Source organism: Oculina patagonica, chromosome 4 (genome assembly GCF_052425735.1).
Source record: "Oculina patagonica isolate OP01 chromosome 4, crgOcupat, whole genome shotgun sequence".
NCBI lineage: Eukaryota > Metazoa > Cnidaria > Anthozoa > Scleractinia > Oculinidae > Oculina > Oculina patagonica.
In genome coordinates, this window is record NC_135761.1 from 12,541,613 (window position 1) to 12,558,655 (window position 17,043).

Genomic DNA, 17,043 nt, shown 5'->3' on the forward strand with positions numbered 1-17,043 from the left:
TTTGCAGGGCCTGGAAAGACAAAATAAATTGTTTGCAAACACGATATGTATAACAAAAAATAGTAAGAATTTCGAAAAAAAATGTTTGCAGAGGTGCATAAACTAAAAAAAAAGTTTGCAGAGGAAAATTTTTCATACCCCCCCTCCAAGAAAATAATGGTCCGTCCCCTAGATCCGCCACTGCACTACCCCATATGCGGCATCGCTTTAAACTTCATTGCGCATATATAAAATGATTGCATCGTAATAAAAAAGACTTTATTAAAAAAAAGTAATAAAAAAGACCGTATTGTCAATTTAACCCTTTTCTTTATTTCTTAAACAAACTCTGTGGTCTTCTTCCAAAATGCTCGTTATTGATAATAACTGTTCCAAGGATAATTTTTTAAATGTTAAATTTTTTTCTTCATTTTTCACAAAATTGACGCACAAAAGACATAAAAACTATCCTCAACTTGTTGGATTTGGTCACTCTTTTTAACATCAAGAACTCGGAATGGTCCGGAATGAGATGATCTTTAAAACGCGCAAATCTTAAATTGTTTGGGTCGCGTTGAAGCCCAGCATTTGAGGCGTGGCAGAAGCCTTGATCCAAAATATTGTACGTAAAGTAGATACAAGTACTCGCTGATAAGAGCAAGACTCCGTTCATGGTGGACGATCGAAATAAATGAGATTTCTGAACAAATGTCTGTGAGCTAATTTATAATTAATGAGAATGGCATCGCCGTTTTTAATGAGATGGTGTGCAACTGTAATTACAATATACTAGCTACATGAATATTTCATAAACAGTTTCACAACCTAGTCCTTTTAAGGCTGATGTTTTCTCAAAAATATTACAAATTATACTCTCGCAAACACAAGGGTACCAGTTTATTGAATCATACACGTTCGCCATCCGTTAAAAAAAGTTTTGAATTTTTGTTGACTAGCTCGTCGTGGCTTTATTATAGTGGTAAATGTAAGTGAAATGGTGTTACTCAGTGGTATACCCTTTGCAGCGCCATCTTAAAAGAACTGCCGGGTGTATGCACAAAATTAAAAAACATTTAACAGTTTTCTGTGCTATGATATTGATTACCAAGGTTAAGAGACTCTTGTTATTATTTATTCATTAATGATTTAATGACCTCGGTCTCAGAATGTAGTAGAATCAATAACCAGCTGCACTGCAGCAGGCAAAATAAACTCGCGATCAGAGCTTCGAATAGAATTTTAAAAAGTCGTTGTTAAAAAGAGTTGTTGTTGTCACTTTTATAAGTTCTAAGTTTAAGTTACACTACCCCACAAGCGGCATCGCTCTACACTTCATCGTGAGTAAATAAAATGATTGCATCGTAATAAAAAGCTAAACCTCTTCGCCATTATTTGTAAAACACGCTCTGTGATCTTCTAACAAAATGGAATCGCTTGTTATTTAAAATAACTATTCCAAAGACAATTTGCTTTCAATTTGCATAAAATTGAAGCACAAAATACATTAACATCATCCTAGCTCCCCTCGTTGGATTTGGTGGCAGTTTCACATGACAAGCTTAACGCTTTTATTCCAAGGTTCCCAGGCTCCATTGAGTCGACTCGGGACATATTCGCCAGGGGAGCCTAGTATTGAGCTGGCACGGCAGACACATTCTTCAGTATCACGTGATTCAATATGCTGTATTAAACCACAAGTTCACAAAAGACTTCAGTATCCGCAACTCTACATTAGTAACAAGCGTTTGTTCGTCCTTAATCTAAAAGAGTTAAACAAACGTTGGTTAATCCTTCAATTTTCTAGAAGTCATCAAGGTCCAATTTCTCCCAAACTGACAATGAAAGAATGTATAATAATGGGTAGGGAGCGTTAATATCACGACGTTCATATTCTCAGCGCCGTAAAACTTTGATTGATGAAGAGAAACATGATTTGGTGGATCAAATCTTCGCCTACTCGTCAGCTAAGCGTCTGGCGGGAGGCCTCTCTCCAGTCCCCCTCCCCACCTCCGCTCACTCGCTCCAGTCTCGCTTTACAAATTTCATACGCCAGTCGCGCGAAGGATTGTTTACAACCTACAAAAGGTAAAGCCTGCTATCGAGCCAAGTGGCTAATCAGTCAGGAGCTTATCCCGGTTTCTGTAGCATTAAGCGGCTAGGATGGTATGCTAGTCCATCGCAGGGTTACCCCCCCAGCAGTAAATTCGCTTGTATCCATTTATACACATGGTTGGAAAAAGGCACTATGAGAGTAAAGTGTCTTGCCTAAGAACACAACGAAGTTGCCCGGCAAGGTCTCGAACTCGCACCACTCGATCCAGAGTCCGGCGCACTAACCATTAGGCCACCGCGCCTCCCACAAACATAACTACGGCAAAAGATCTATTACGCCCCAGATGGAAAGTCATGACAATGGAATAATGAACAAGGAAACAAGGCAACTCTCCGCTTTTAAAGGTGTTTATCCACCACATTTACTAATAATTGCTATTTTGAGAAAATGAGTCCTGCAAAACAGCATTTTTCTACTGAACACTTTGAAAAGTTAAGCCCCCCTCTCTATTACACCTCAAAAGGTGTTACCCCTGAGGGACTTATTAGAGCTTGACCGATCTACCCTCATGCCAAAATCAAAAGATTAAACTCACCGATAGAAAATCCAGTCTAATGGTCCCACGTTCATCGCTGTATTCGATAAACTGTTTCTCGCCTTCAGACGAAAAATCACCTAAGAATAAAGCACAAATATTTAAGAGAAACCTGTTGTTTTGTTTTCAAAAGAATTATCGGTAACAGTTTCGTTCTCGGGGCATTTATTCGCCGGTACGCATTTATACACTTGGGTGATCAAAAACACAACACAGTGCCCCCCCCCCCCCCCCAGGGCTCGAACCTGGACTGCTTGATCCAGAGTCCAGCGCAATAACCATTAAGCCACCACGCCTTCCATATGCATGACTACGTCAGACTCTTAAAATTCACTCCAAGCCTCATTTGCGCGAAATTATTTTTAAACTTTATATACAACCGTTTTTACTTGGATGTTATTTTTATTTTTTCTTCTTTGGGAATGTGTTGATGATAAAAATTTTATTTTCCAAAGCGAGGCTTGGGGGTGAATTTAGCTAGTCTGACGTTGACATGCATAAGGGCTTTTGTTAAATAAGCCAGGAACAATATCTACTGCTCCGTAGCTCACAGTGGCTCGTGGAATAAATTAATTTCTAATTCGGTTTCTGAGTTACTTCTCTTGCAAAGTTAGAGACTTACCATCTGGGGAATTGTTGCTGAAAATCTTCACAGGTGAACTAGAAAAAAAAAGAGAGAATTAATGTAGCCAGCAACCTGAACTATATGACAGGCATTTGTTTTGTCGTCCAGTCTCTAGTCTCTCTCTTGTCCTGCGTCTGGGGCGTTTGACTCTCGCGACTGGTGCCTGTCCTCACGGAACGGACATTTGACTCCCCTGACAGGCGTTTGACTCGCGGGATTGGCGTCTGATTCTTACGCGTGCGTTTGCCCGGAGACTAGTGTTTTCTGTTTATACAACTGACCAACGCTACAAACAGTGTTATTCCTGGGATAAAATCTATGCCGTAAGGTGTAGGTACCACTACAAACTGAACCCAAGTCTGGGTGGCTTACCTGACACACCAGAAAGGACCATTTCGTCCATGTAAAACAGTCACATCTAAGAAACACATGTCCTACAGAAACAACAAAACAGACTTTAATTTTTTACGCGTGATTCACCCTCACTTACAATGTGGGCTGGGTGCTATTGTGTGAGTGCGCAGTTTGAGAATTTACGTTTGACCGGAAAATGTTAATATTGTTAGTATTTTGTTGGTATAATTTGCGGAAGGAATGATAAATTGGTCGAGAAATTAATTTATCGTGCAGTAAAACTCCGATAACAAAACGATATTCTTCAGCCCGACCAAAGTTACCAACAGTAAAATGTATGGACACAGAACCCTGGTATAACGAATCCCGTTATAACGAACAAATTTTTAGTCTTTTGGCACTGAAGACAGCGTGAGGAAATAAGCCAGGTTGCCAATTTGGAGACCAATTATTTCTAAATATAAGATTTCATGGCGGTTGGAAAAAATGAAGAATTTGTAAAGGCAGTATGCTGGATGACAAAGCTTCCATACGGCAACTTTGTTCTACAAAATTTTTCTTTATTTTTTAATACATTCAAACCACCATGGAAGTTTACATTTACACATCGTATTATCTCAAAATTGAAATTCTTATTTTTCTTATTCTTTACACTCTTTCCACTTCTGAAATCCAGGTTGCACATAAGGGGGGTTCCTCAAGGGTATCGACTGACCAAGACCGAGCGCTTAACGCATGTGCCTCAAAAGCCCAAGTAAACCGTCTGTCTCACAGAATAACCAATAAAAAAGGTATATACCAGGTACATACCTACTAAAACGGATCTGTAATAAGTCATTATTTGAACTCACTGGTAAGATGTTTTTGAAGAGTTCTGTTTTCCACGGAAGTGAAAGCCGCTTCTCAAATGAACCGTGTTCGTCACCAGGCCCTCCAAGACACACATACGAATCGGCCACATATTCTGTTGTCAAGAGAAAGAAATGAGCCTTAAAAAGTCTGCTGTAAATTAACAATTCTGAGTCAATGATTGCGCCTCGTTGACTATCGTCGTAGAAAACGAGAGCGATTAGTCTACTAGCCCAATTTCAATATTTTAAAATTCAACCTAAAACAATACACATCACTTCGCACAGGGAACCCAAACGCTGTATTAGTTATTCATTATCTTAAAAAAAAATGTACTTATTTACCTGCGTTCCTGTGTTTTTAACCGGTTTTGGGGGCGATGAACAGAGCGAAGGTGGTTTATGTTGCGAGTTTTAAACGGTAATCGATCTGTCGCAATGTCAGTGCGACGCGCCTCATTATGTCTCAAGTTTTACATTAACTGGGAATAAACCCCACAAACTCTATAGTTTATTCCCCGGAGCCTCGTACTGGTGTCTATTGTTTTAGGCTGAATTTTAATATATCGAAATTGGGCTATTGTTGCTGAAGACACGTCAAAAACGTCCAATGTTAATTTAGTAAGAAAAAAGAACATGAGAAATTTTATTCAAGCCTGGCAAGGCTTGAATATGTCTATCGGCAACTAGACAACGCTAAGAGAACCAAATTTCGGCGGATTTTCAATAGAGCACACTGAGAATCGGTTCATACGTGACAAGCGTCCTGCATACTGCTAGGATCAGCAATGTCTGAAGACATCGCCGACAGGATGCATTTAGTTCCTCTGAAGAACTAAATGCAACCTCACACGTTTTGTTTTTTGATACTTTGCTTACGAATTAAAATTATTGTTATTCTATCGTGTAAACTTCAAGCTGTAGTTACATTCTCAGGTACTTTTGTGTCATTACTTACGTTGGTAGAGCTCCCTGTACTGTCGTCCCCACAAAGTCGCTTTGTGGTTTCTTAGTTCTATCATGACTCTATATCCATGAAGACCTAAAAGAAATAACACAGACATTCAGCATGTCTGTATACGAGCCTAGTGGCCCATCAGGCCGGAGTATATCCCGGTTTCCATTGCAAGAAGTGCCTGGGTGTATTATTACTCTCCCCTGCCTGGGTTGCTAATCTATTGCAGGGTTACCCACCAGAAGTACATTCGCTGGTACCCTTTTATACACCTGAGTGGAGAGAGGCACTATGAGAGTAAAGTGTCTTGCCCAAAAACACAACGCAGTACCACATGCAGGGCGTCCAGGCTTCGAACCCGGACCACCCGATCCGGGGTCCAGCGCATTAACCGTTAGGCCACCAAGCCTCCCACATACATGCAGCGTATTCGTGCTAATATCATTAATGTAAAGTTTATCAACTTTATCCCCTTATAGGCTTTTCAGTGTCATCTCTTACCATGTTGCGGATCGATATCGTCTAGAACAGGCCTGTGGGGAGGCGGAACAAATGCTCTGACAGAAAAAAAAAATGCACTTCACTTGTCTTATTAATCCCTAGAACAGAGACTAAAGGTAAAACAAGCGGGCCTTTCGACCCGGGCTTAAACGTGCTAACCATCCCAACAGTGGAGGCGAGAGCCACACTGCTTAACGTGTTGGGTATGTTGTTGTAAGGAAACACGCAATGATTGTATTAACCCCTCCCCCCCCCCCCAAACACACACACACAACAATTAGAGTAAGAGTAAAAGTAACAGTAAAAATACTTCGTGATCGTCCGGGTAAGGGTAGTTATAAAACGTACTCTTTTTGTGACCGATGTTTCCATAACCCAAGTGGATGTCATCTTCAGAAGTCATCATCTTCTAGACTCTAAAGATGACTGCAGGCCGCTTAGGTTGTCGAAACATCAGTCAACAGGGTCCTTCGGATCGGAGCACAACTTTTTCAAACTTAGTGCTTATGCTTTCGATTATCACATTTCACACCAATCTGGTACCGATAGTCTTCTTGTCAACTGAGAGCAACAGGGAGGAGTGAGGGCTCTGGGAACATAACTGGATTGAAATTCGAAAGTCGTACTTGTACTCGATCTCGTACTCCGACCTGAAGGTCCCTAATAGCAAGATCTATACGAGCCACTGATGCCCCTGGGTTCAAACAATTTACTGAGTACGTAAAAAAATTGTGCAGACTGAATTTTCTAACCTGTCGTGTGTTCCCAGTAGCATTCTTCTGGTGAGGTTGCAGTGATGAAGGCAGAGAGTGATAAAAGCTAACTCACCACCATCCTGTCACGTGATAAAATGACGTCAGTAAGGAGCTCCACAGATGAAGGTCGTCTCTGATTGGTTGTTACTTTCGCACAAAAACCGAAACCCGGGAAACAACCAATCAGAAACACTACATAGATCTCAGTTGAGCTGCGTCACCAGTAAGGAATGTTTCATGTCAAATTTTCTGATGCACTTCTAGAGCGGGGTTAGAATTGGGCTAATGATGAAAATTATCACTCAACATTTATTTCAGCTGATATAAAGCTGAGGGAACGTGTACCTATTCCGTCCACAATTCCTACTCCAACAGTCAAATAGACTGTTCACAGTCCCCTATTTTCCGTGAAGACGTAGAGATCGATCGTTGAGTCCGACGGGCCGCCATCTTGGTTCATGAACGCGAGCGAAAACTGGGGAGAGTGCAAAAACCATGGGTAGGGTGGCGGCCTGTCGGACTCAACGATGGACCTCTACGACTTCACGGAAAAATGGGGGATTGTGAACAGTCTAGGTGGATTTCCGGTTTTTATAGAACAGTCAAAGTGCTGGTGCAATATTTGGTGCCACAGAAATCGAGAGCAATTTTTTTTTTATTAGATCAGAATGACTTAATGGGAAAGCCGGAAAAGAGTAGCAAAGAACTGAAATTCCCAGGGGACAATCTTGGACACCCTCCATGTGCCAAGGACGATAATCCAATGAGAGAGAAACGATTGGCCGATTCCCTCTATGGCGTGCGCCTGCAGGGAATCATGGTATTCATCATTGCTAAGTCTGCGCAACTTGGGCATGGTTTGATGAATAGAACTACCATGTTGCCCTGCAGGTGCGCCCCATAGAGGGAATAGGGTATTGAATTCCTAACGAACACTTACTTTCCAGGATGCAGTCCAGCAAGCAGCTAAAATAGAGGGACCTAACACATGTGCTGTTATCAGGTCACTCGTACTGACGGCTTTGTCCTTTGACAGTACACCACCTTTAAAAACAAATGCTGCATTAGATATCTCGGTAATTAATCGGAGAGCTTTTCATTTTTCTTTCTACGCTTTGGTTTTGGTGCAGTGCTTGCTGGGCTCCGCAACTTGTAAGGGATTTAAAAATTTGACTCGTGCAAAGTGTTTTAGTCAATCAGAGTGAACGGAACGTTTTTTCCACTAATCAGAGACAAGACTAAGGCCACACGTGACTTGGATTACGCGCAATTTTCCACGCTTGTCTTGTCCTGCGCTTCAAACAGAATGAACGGAACGTTTTCCCACAAATCAGGGAAAAGACTTAAGCCACACGTGACTTGGCTTTCGTGCAATTTCCCGTGCTTGTCACTGGCTGTTCTTTTCTGCTTTGAATTCTGATTGACACTTTCTTTTTTCTGTTGTGATTGGTCAGAAATAGATAGTTTGATTTCAGTTTTGAATTCACTCTTTGAGTACACGCCTGTGCTGAACACAGCAATTTTTTTAGCGAAGTTCTTTATTAGCATCACTAAACATTCCTACAAAAAGGTAAAGGACGTTTTGCTGAATTGCCCTGGATCATTTTACGTGTAATCAAGCTCACCTTTTGAGCGAAGATCCTGTTCAAGGATAAGTGATCTTGTAGTGGCACTGAGAAACAAAGACAAATAACAGAAGTAGGTCAGTTAATTTCGTTTTTTCGAGCAGAAGAATTACACTTATTTGCATTCGGATTCCAAGTCACAGGAGCTTTGTCAAGGTTATCCCTAAGACGCAGCCAACACACATTTCATTGGTTTTTATATGAACAAGGTGTTACTTTGTTTTGAGAGTTTACTTTAGGCAGCATTTGTATGCAGCCGCACTCTGGTTTACAGACAACTATTTTATATAGGCTTGATTTCCGCCACTATCTTGAGTCCAGAGTGTGGGCTTGTTTTCCTGAACGGAGGCTGGTAATGGAGCGTAAATTGATACAGACACCTCTTTAACATGGACAGGACCATACATTGTCCATATAAACAGCCGGGTTTGGTGGTGGTAATGGACTGATGGGGTGGGGAAGATGGGGGGGGGGATCTAGGGGAGGGGTCCGGAAGGTCTGGGCCCCATCCTTAGAATTGTCAAAATACTTTTTTAAAAAAATGACTCCCCCTGCTTAAAATTTTTGAGTGTACACACACTGCACTTAGTTCAAGGTCTGGAACTGCCACTGGACTTGATCAGTTTAGGGGGGCTTATCAGAGGGAGGGGGGTGGAAATAACAGAGCAGACATAGAGGATTAAGGGTTATGTCTTATATCCATCCTCACTCCTATATGGGAAAAAGTACTGACCTATTAACGTGTGGTTTCCAGTTTCTGCTAAAGAAGATTGGCACAAAGGCAAACACCTGGAGTGTCTTGAATCTTGGGAGAGGTGGAAGCTGTAAGGAATACCAACGAACATAGACTGACGATTTAGAGACTTCAAAGCAATCAGCAGAAGACCAGTGCTTCTTACCAGAAGTATCTATGACACACAACTTCCATCTTACATCTCCAATCCTGTGAATAAAGTGTTTTCCACTTTTATTTTACCATTATAAAGTTCACCATTACAGTCAACTCTCTTTTATCGGACACCTCTATAAGACGGACACCTCCATAAACTTGGGTGGGTCCCTGCCTATTTTCAGTCATTTTACTGTAACTAAACTTCTTATAAGATGGACACTTCTCTAAGACAGACAGTTGGAGCCAGTCCTGAAGGTGTCCGTTTTAGAGAGAGTTGACTCGGTACATCAAAATTATAACGCCTATCACTGCTGTTATTAATATTTTTGTGATCTAATAATTTATTGTTCTTCAAAGTCAGATGCATGCTTGTCTTAGTTTACTTTTTGTGATTAAGTGGGCAGAAGACTTGGCTGCACGCTTGCCCACTGGGTAAGGAAACACGAAAAGCTACTTACCCTGCAGGAAAATCTACTTGTCTTAGACACCTGGGCCCGGTTGTTCAAAGCACGATTAAGCTAATCCAGGATTAGCGTGAAATTTGGTTTCAATTTTTTAACATTTCTTTGAGGCTTTCTGTTTATATTTTCTCTCCCCCAGTTTTGACGTGGACCAATCTCAAACTTCACAAAACATTAGCTATGGAAAACCCTTTTTAACAAGAGGAATTAAAGCCTCGATCATCTTTTAATCCTTGGTTAGCGTTAATCGCCTTTCGAACAACCCGGCCCTGGACAGCACTTTTTCAAAGCCCTGCATGTTTCCATGGTACAAAGGACCGGCCATACTATTGTGGGAATGAGCACTTCTCCCCCTTGATGGGATGCTAGCCCATCAGAACTTACTCTCAAGAAAACAAATGGGTTGACTCGAGAGAGGCTCGTTAAAACTCAACAGTCTTGTCATTCAGTGGTGCAAACATGAACACTTTCGAACCCCTATCCCCTCTACACACCCCCACGAATCTACAAATTCCAGTGTCACAATCTGTCAATTTTTTACTTTGAGTGCCTGAATTATTTAAACATTGTGTTCAATGAAGAAATTAACTAATGGATTATAAGATGGGAATATTTTAAAGCTCTTGGTTTAAAGGTGGGTACTTAGGTTTGGGGTTGCTGTGGTGTGGATTGGTTGTAAATACGGACTTAACACGCACTTGTAGAATCAAAATACCTAAGAGCATGTGGAACATCAGTTGATAGCCCAGTGTAGGGTGAAAGTTTCTTTGTTAACTGTAAAGCCAAGATCTCTTCATTTCTTGCTTTTACACACCTGCAACAACCACAACATGTTAAAACGTCAATTTAGTTATCTCTAACTTTTCAGATGTGACAGTGTCATCATTTTCATAATTTATAAACAGCACAAAACTTGACAAGAAGTGCACATTAAGTACCTTTTAATCATTTCTCTTTTCCAGTCGAAACTTTCCTCCTTTGTTTCCTTAAAAGTCAAAGAATCTCTGACTCCCTTTGGAAGGCTGGGGAGTATTCGCTGCCACAAACAGCTGTGTTTACATTAAAATGTACAAAGTTAAACAACAATAACACAATCCTAGAAATTTCCCTTTCTCTGTCCCTAAGTTCTAACTTCTAACTATTTATAGGGAAAAATTGTATAATTAATAATAATAATATTTATAATAAATTATAATGGTTTATTTGCATTCCAACAATAGTGACTCTTCTATGCAAACTGAATTAAAAACTAAGATATAAGACCCTAAGATATAAATAAAACTAGGCCACAACACCGGGAACTCCCCCCCTTTTGATAAAAAGTAAAGATATAATGTAAAATAATTTACTAACAATGTTAAAAAATCTAAAAGTTAAGCTATAGTAAAAAAACAATTTGTTAAGATAATATGAAAAGAAAATGGTGAGATAAAAGAAATTATAATAAGTTGTCTGCGGCTCTTTTCTTAAAATAAGCTTTAGAGAGGCGGTAAAACTTGTTCTGTTCGCTGGACTCTCTTATCATTTTTCAAGAGAAAGGTGATCATCTTATCATAATTTCCCTACATGTACTCATAAGGGGAATAATCTCAATATGTACAATACATGGGGATGGGGCATCAGAAACCAACCCCAGGGGGAAGCCAGCAATGCATATGCATGATAAATATTTGCAAAAACAAAGGTATAAGTCACCTTTCTCTTGAAACTGCAGTCCATAAGTGACACACTTGAGCACAAACCAGCAATTCAGAGGGACTCAAGTATTGGAATATCTTTAAAAGAAGTTCATTTGGAAGCCTTGGGAAAAATTTAAGTTTAAAAGAAGACATTATTTATAGCTGAGATCCTGGTATAAACTTATAAAAATTATATGTTATTGACCTTCAGATCAAAGTATGTAAGACGCCAACATGAAATCAACTTTTCAAGTCTACAGAAGAGTTAAGAAAATGTTAATTCTGGCATTTGAAGTGAAATTTCTGGTGACCTACTTCATACAAAAAATAATAATAATAAAAATAAAATAATTTATGATTTAGTAGGTAAACTTTTTGTTACAAACTTGTAAATGAAACACCCACAAAACTTGGAAGTACCGTATTTTCTTGATTAAACGCCGGGCCCCGAATAAACGCCGGGTCTCCAAAGTAAAGTGGTAAGTAAGCCTTTCCGGCATTTATTTGAGGTGTAATATACTTTAGGTATGATGGCAAGATACATTCATGTCACAAATAATGATTAAAAACCCTTGTTTAATAAACATTTTGCTCAAATAAACTGCACCATTCAAATAAATGCCGGATCCACAGAGCCAAGTTTGAAATAAACGCCGGGGGCGTTTAATTGAAAAAATATGGTAATTATATAAACCATTTGCTTCACTTGTGGTCCTGAATGATTTCATTCTGTGGACTTTTATAGGAATATACATGTACCTTTAGACTACTTGGTCAATGCAAAACAGTACTATAAAATTGTTTCTAACTGACCTGTTGAGATCAAAACTTTTAGGTCTCGAGTAAGCTGACACATGTGCTTTTCCAAGTTGTTTTGTTGCTGACCTGACTCCAACCACCGTTTTCCTTAAAGTTATTTAAATAAAAGTGATTAATTTTCAAAATATACAATATTAAAAAAAAGCAATGGATGCTCAGATATAGATAATCAAACTGTGAGCCACCACAAACCATCAGTAAGGGTTGCCATATATGGAAGTACACCCCCCCCCCCTTTTTTTTCTAGAAACCCCAGGCCCACCTCTCTTAACCAGTGACAGCAGTAATTGGGGTAAAGCACTCAGTTGTAACTCTGTGTCACTTTCAAACTCAGATTTCAGTGTCTGGACGAGATGTCAAGTTCACTGTACCACCATAGTTGACTGTACAGACTTGAGGAAAATTTGTAAATTCTTAATTTATAATACAACTGAACTAAACAGCAAGTCATGTCTCGAACAATTCGCTTTTTAAAGAGAATCAAACCAATAATTTAAGTCTTTTACTTTAAAATGATCTAGTCTCATATGGACCCAACACAAGTAATTTATGAAATGAAAATTCATGTCGCTGAGGGTTGCTTAGGTGATAAAATGAAACAGAAATATCATCGTTTACCTATCTTTCGAGACGCCTGCAGTACTCGAGCCTGACCTTTTAGATTGTAAATACGAACTAAGATGCTTTTGATGATGTGACATTTTTCAAAAAAACTCTCTGTTTTACAAAATCTTCATCCTGGACAATTTCACCCTGCAAGCTTCAAATTCTGCCGCCATGTTTGTTTTTAATGTGGACGAGCGAGGCCTGGTGACGAGGAATATTTCCGCTTGGCGTCTCTCTGTCAAAAGCAAAAGCGACAACATCAATATGGCGGAAACAGAGAAGTCGGTGAAGATCGAAGAAGGAGACCCACAGAGCGTACAAGATTTGACTGGATTTGTACCATTCGATGTTCAATACGTTAGACTATTCTTTAACTTTATACTAGGCTTATATGTGCTGTTGATTGTTTTTACAAACGGGTCTTTGGCCGTTGTTTTGCGATTGCATTATTCTGCTTCTCCAAATGTTTTAGGCGCTCCTTATATTTAGGCTATTGCATCAACGTTTTATTTGAGATTTAAATGACAAAGTTCTTGTTGTTTTCTCCGCTTTTGTCTTTGTTTCTTTCTCTCAACAGGTGCAAACGTTGCTACAGCAAATGGTGAGTAATAAAAAACATATAAACATCGAATCTAGATTTTTAATTTTCTTTCAGTTGTTTTGTTTGCTTTTCCATTTCTGACAACGAATGTTTTCGATTTTAATTCACAGCAAGACAAGTTCCAGCAGATGTCAGACCAGATCATCACAAGAAATATCCTTTTATTTCTTTGTTTTTTTAATTTTATACTGACATCATAGGGCTGAAAGTCGTGAGCAAATTGTACAATCTCTGCTGCTTGATCTCGCGAAACAAATCAATGTTGTGTTTGTCTACCCAAATGGGACGCTGATAATTTGATAATTTTTATTGTTGAGACGATTTTAAGGCTTTGTTTATTTTACTGAATACAGGTCAAAGCTAGTAAGGTGACATAGCACTGGTTAAGCTATTTAAAATTTAACCCAATAGTACTAGTTTAATTTATGAATCTATTTAGAACACTTAGATGCGTTGATGTGATTCTGGAATTTTTTAGAATCACATTATTCCATAACTAACAGGTAATTACTATTGTAGTCTCAATGTGATAATTATTCACACAATGAGCCTATACAATCATTTCCAGTATGATTATGGTTTTGCATGGTAAATACATAATTTACATGTACAAATGCTACATGTACTGATCTTACCATCCCAATCAACCCAATTTTGTGGCCGGGGGGGGGGGGGGCACATTCTATAAATGGGCTTATGAGGATGTGCTGCTGGATGGGGTTGCATTTTCACGACTGGACTGACTATAATGGGGTCGCCTTTTCAAGCATTTTTTATAGGGTGACTAGAATGGGGTCACAATTTTCCCGGATTTTGAGGGTAAGAAAATTCTGGCAAGTTGTGATTTATAAATGGAAAGATTCGCCGAAAATTTTTTTGATCTGAAAGTTCTATAAATTGCTTTTATCCACATCAAAAATGCTATTTTAATGTCAGTGCTAGTGTAATGTTACCGTTAAAGAAGAATGTTTACATTTCAACTATTTATGACAGTATGTTTGTAAATGTTTATGGTAAGCAAATGTACCAGATATTTATAGTGTAGCTGTAAAGTAAAGTGTTCTTCATTCAGTTTATTAAATGTGTCAATTCATTTTAGAATGCCTTAGTTAAAGGATTTATACGGTAGACGCAAAAACAGAAAGTGACTAAGTTGGGGTCGTGAAAATTACATTTACACAAAAGTGACTAAGATGGGGTCTATAATTGGCCATAGAATATGACTATAATGGGGTAGGGGTTCTGAGAGGCCAGCGGCACATACCCAACAAAAATTTACCCAAGTACCCCCCCGGGTTTTGTGGCAGTACCAAGTTGCCTCCTTTCTTCAGCATGTAACTTTCTCAGTTTGATTTTTGGGAAATTAGAGTTGTTGAATATTTGATCAATATCCAGGCCAATAGCTTCACGTAAACGGAATTGTTATTTAACTGCCCACATGCTCGCATTGACCATATATGGTCAGACTGTTGTTGTTATCTCTCATCTCTACATAACAGATATCCTGCGATATTTATGTAAATTGCAAAAAAATTTCCAACATCTTGCAGAGTGCTACATTACTGCAGTTTTTTTAGGGGTAAAATATGTTTTGTTGACAATTTGTTGAATTTATAAAACAATATTATTATCCTGCTCAATCTTGTAAAATATCATCTGATTTTAGCCAACTCAGCCTATGGCCTTGTTAGCTAAGTGTCAGGCAATATTCCACACGATTTCCCAGGATAATTGTTAACTATAGGCCAATGCCTTCCTCCTTTGGCCAGTTGGCCAGTTTTACTAAAGCTGTAAAGTTTTTATATTTTTAAAAACATGTTTAATTGCATGAAAGCATACTATATTTTGGGAACAAAATTGACTTGAAGATGATGTTCTCCATGTTGCTTTTAGTTAATTCCAGACCCATGAAAAATCACTGTTAAAAAAAAAGCTCTCAGTTGGGATGCCAGCCTAAGGATACTCCTTCCTAATGCTGCACTTAACCATTAAAACAACACCCCCCCCCCCCCTCCTTCAAAGGTAGCAACCTACTGCAAGTAGCAATAAAACTTTAAAACACCCAAAGTGCTCAACCCATGTTTCACAATAGCACATTTGCACGATGTCGTCATTTGACTACAAATACCAGAATTCATTTCGCCTTTCCTTTGTTATTTAAATTTTGAATTCCCAGTGGGGTTTGAAAAACAATTGCTCTAATTAGAATGACAAAAAGACAAAGCGGAGGATTCTGGTAGTTGTAGTCAAGTGACGCCATCATGCAAATCGCCTATTGACGTCATTATAAATAGTACGACTGGTCCATTTAAGCTGCCCACATGTAACCACCCCCAGAAATTAAGGAATAGGAAAAGGCTGCTATATAAATCCAAATGTAACGAGGGCCATTACATAAAGTTTGTGATCATACTACAAAAATAAAACTGCACTCAGTAATTTTATAACTCTGGTACAAATTACAATATATTATTCCTTGACCGAGGTTACTCGATGATATGAGCACGCGAATTGACGATTTAGAGAAGAACATTGGTGAACTGATGAACCAAGCTGGGGTCGATGAGCCAGAAAAGTGACAAGGAAAGATGGCTAGTCAAGTTACAATGAGGAACAGAGAGAGATCACTAGAGGATTATTTACGTTATAAATACTGACAGTATACTGCTTTTATAGGATTTTTTTCAAAGCTCTGTTATTCATGGAACTTGTATTGAAATGTAGTTTTAGGGTATTTTAAGCATAATTTTTGTTTTGTTTTTCTCTTCATATGCTATTTTGTAACTCAACTGTTAATACTTAGCGTGGCAGTTACGATGCTTGTTTTGATTCAATCCTTTGTTGCAAATTATGTTAGTCTTTGGGGTGGGCTTATTGTTGTGTTAGAACTATCATGTACAACTGAAGTAATTCTTGCGATTCCCTGTAAAGCTTTTTAGCAAGCATTTTGTAATAAATTTGGTTCTGTGTGTGACTGTCTGAATTCTGTATTAGTTTTTACAATTGGCACTTTAAAACCATTCATTTTTAACGTGCTTTTCTCCAAGTGTGGCATTGCCAAGCTGAAAAAAAAAAAACTAATCAACAAACAGTTCTGTACTGATGGTTCTGAGATACTCCTTAGTGTCTTCCTAACAGTTGGCTTATAAAGTAGAGACATAATAATCATGGAAATAGCTTCTTAAAAGCTATTTTCATGACTTTTATATCTCTACCAGCCAGGGTTGTATTCTGATTTTGTCATCATATTGTCTTGTTCCCCCGGGGGGGGGGGGTACTCCCATATGTGGCCTATATAGGTATGTGCCGTCCGATTGGGTATGGTTTTTTGAGGTTCTCGGTCCTTAAATAGCGTATCATTTTTGCTCATTTTGGCAATGTGTTCCCGGTGTGATCCTTAGAAAGGGTACCTAAATTCTATTAGCTAAAATAAACGCCCAGCTAAACGAAAAAAAAGATTTCTTAAAACTGAATTTTTTGTTCAGGTATTAGAAAAGCGGTTTTATAAAGATTTGTGTCTTGCCGTCATCACGGAACGCTTCTCCTCCCCTTGAATAGGGTGTCATTTTTCGGTTTTGGGCCTTAAAAATAGTATCAATTTTCGCTTTCTTTATCCTTAAATAGGGTCAGGGTTAAAGAAGCTTGGCGGCACACCCCTATCCGAAATTTATGGGAGTACCCCCCCCCCCCCCACC

The 17,043-nt window shown here is 39.0% G+C and overlaps 2 protein-coding genes across 3 annotated transcripts; one reads left to right on the forward strand and one right to left on the reverse strand.

Moving 5' to 3' along the window:
* Window positions 1-987: 987 nt before the first annotated feature.
* LOC144651496 (F-box only protein 15-like) lies at window positions 988-16,478 on the reverse strand. 2 transcript variants are annotated; one of them, XM_078511446.1, is made up of 17 exons: window positions 16,427-16,478; window positions 12,760-12,982; window positions 12,136-12,228; window positions 11,339-11,443; window positions 10,582-10,692; window positions 10,359-10,457; window positions 9,024-9,233; window positions 8,291-8,337; window positions 7,606-7,709; window positions 6,663-6,745; window positions 5,911-5,966; window positions 5,413-5,496; window positions 4,458-4,570; window positions 3,625-3,686; window positions 3,250-3,287; window positions 2,628-2,707; window positions 988-1,739 (listed from the first exon to the last, which is right to left on the reverse strand). In XM_078511446.1, the coding sequence occupies exons 2-17, from the start codon at window positions 12,840-12,842 to the stop codon at window positions 1,653-1,655; spliced, it is 1,455 nt and encodes a 484-aa protein (XP_078367572.1). In that variant the 5' UTR covers window positions 12,843-12,982; window positions 16,427-16,478; the 3' UTR covers window positions 988-1,652. The 2 variants fall into 2 exon arrangements, with proteins under 2 accessions (XP_078367572.1, XP_078367573.1); XM_078511447.1 differs by having other exon boundaries at window positions 16,439-16,453.
* On the forward strand, window positions 12,943-16,317 carry LOC144651555 (uncharacterized). Its single transcript, XM_078511521.1, has 4 exons — window positions 12,943-13,083; window positions 13,325-13,348; window positions 13,459-13,501; window positions 15,839-16,317. The coding sequence occupies exons 1-4, from the start codon at window positions 13,012-13,014 to the stop codon at window positions 15,925-15,927; spliced, it is 228 nt and encodes a 75-aa protein (XP_078367647.1). The 5' UTR covers window positions 12,943-13,011; the 3' UTR covers window positions 15,928-16,317.
* Window positions 16,479-17,043: the final 565 nt, after the last annotated feature.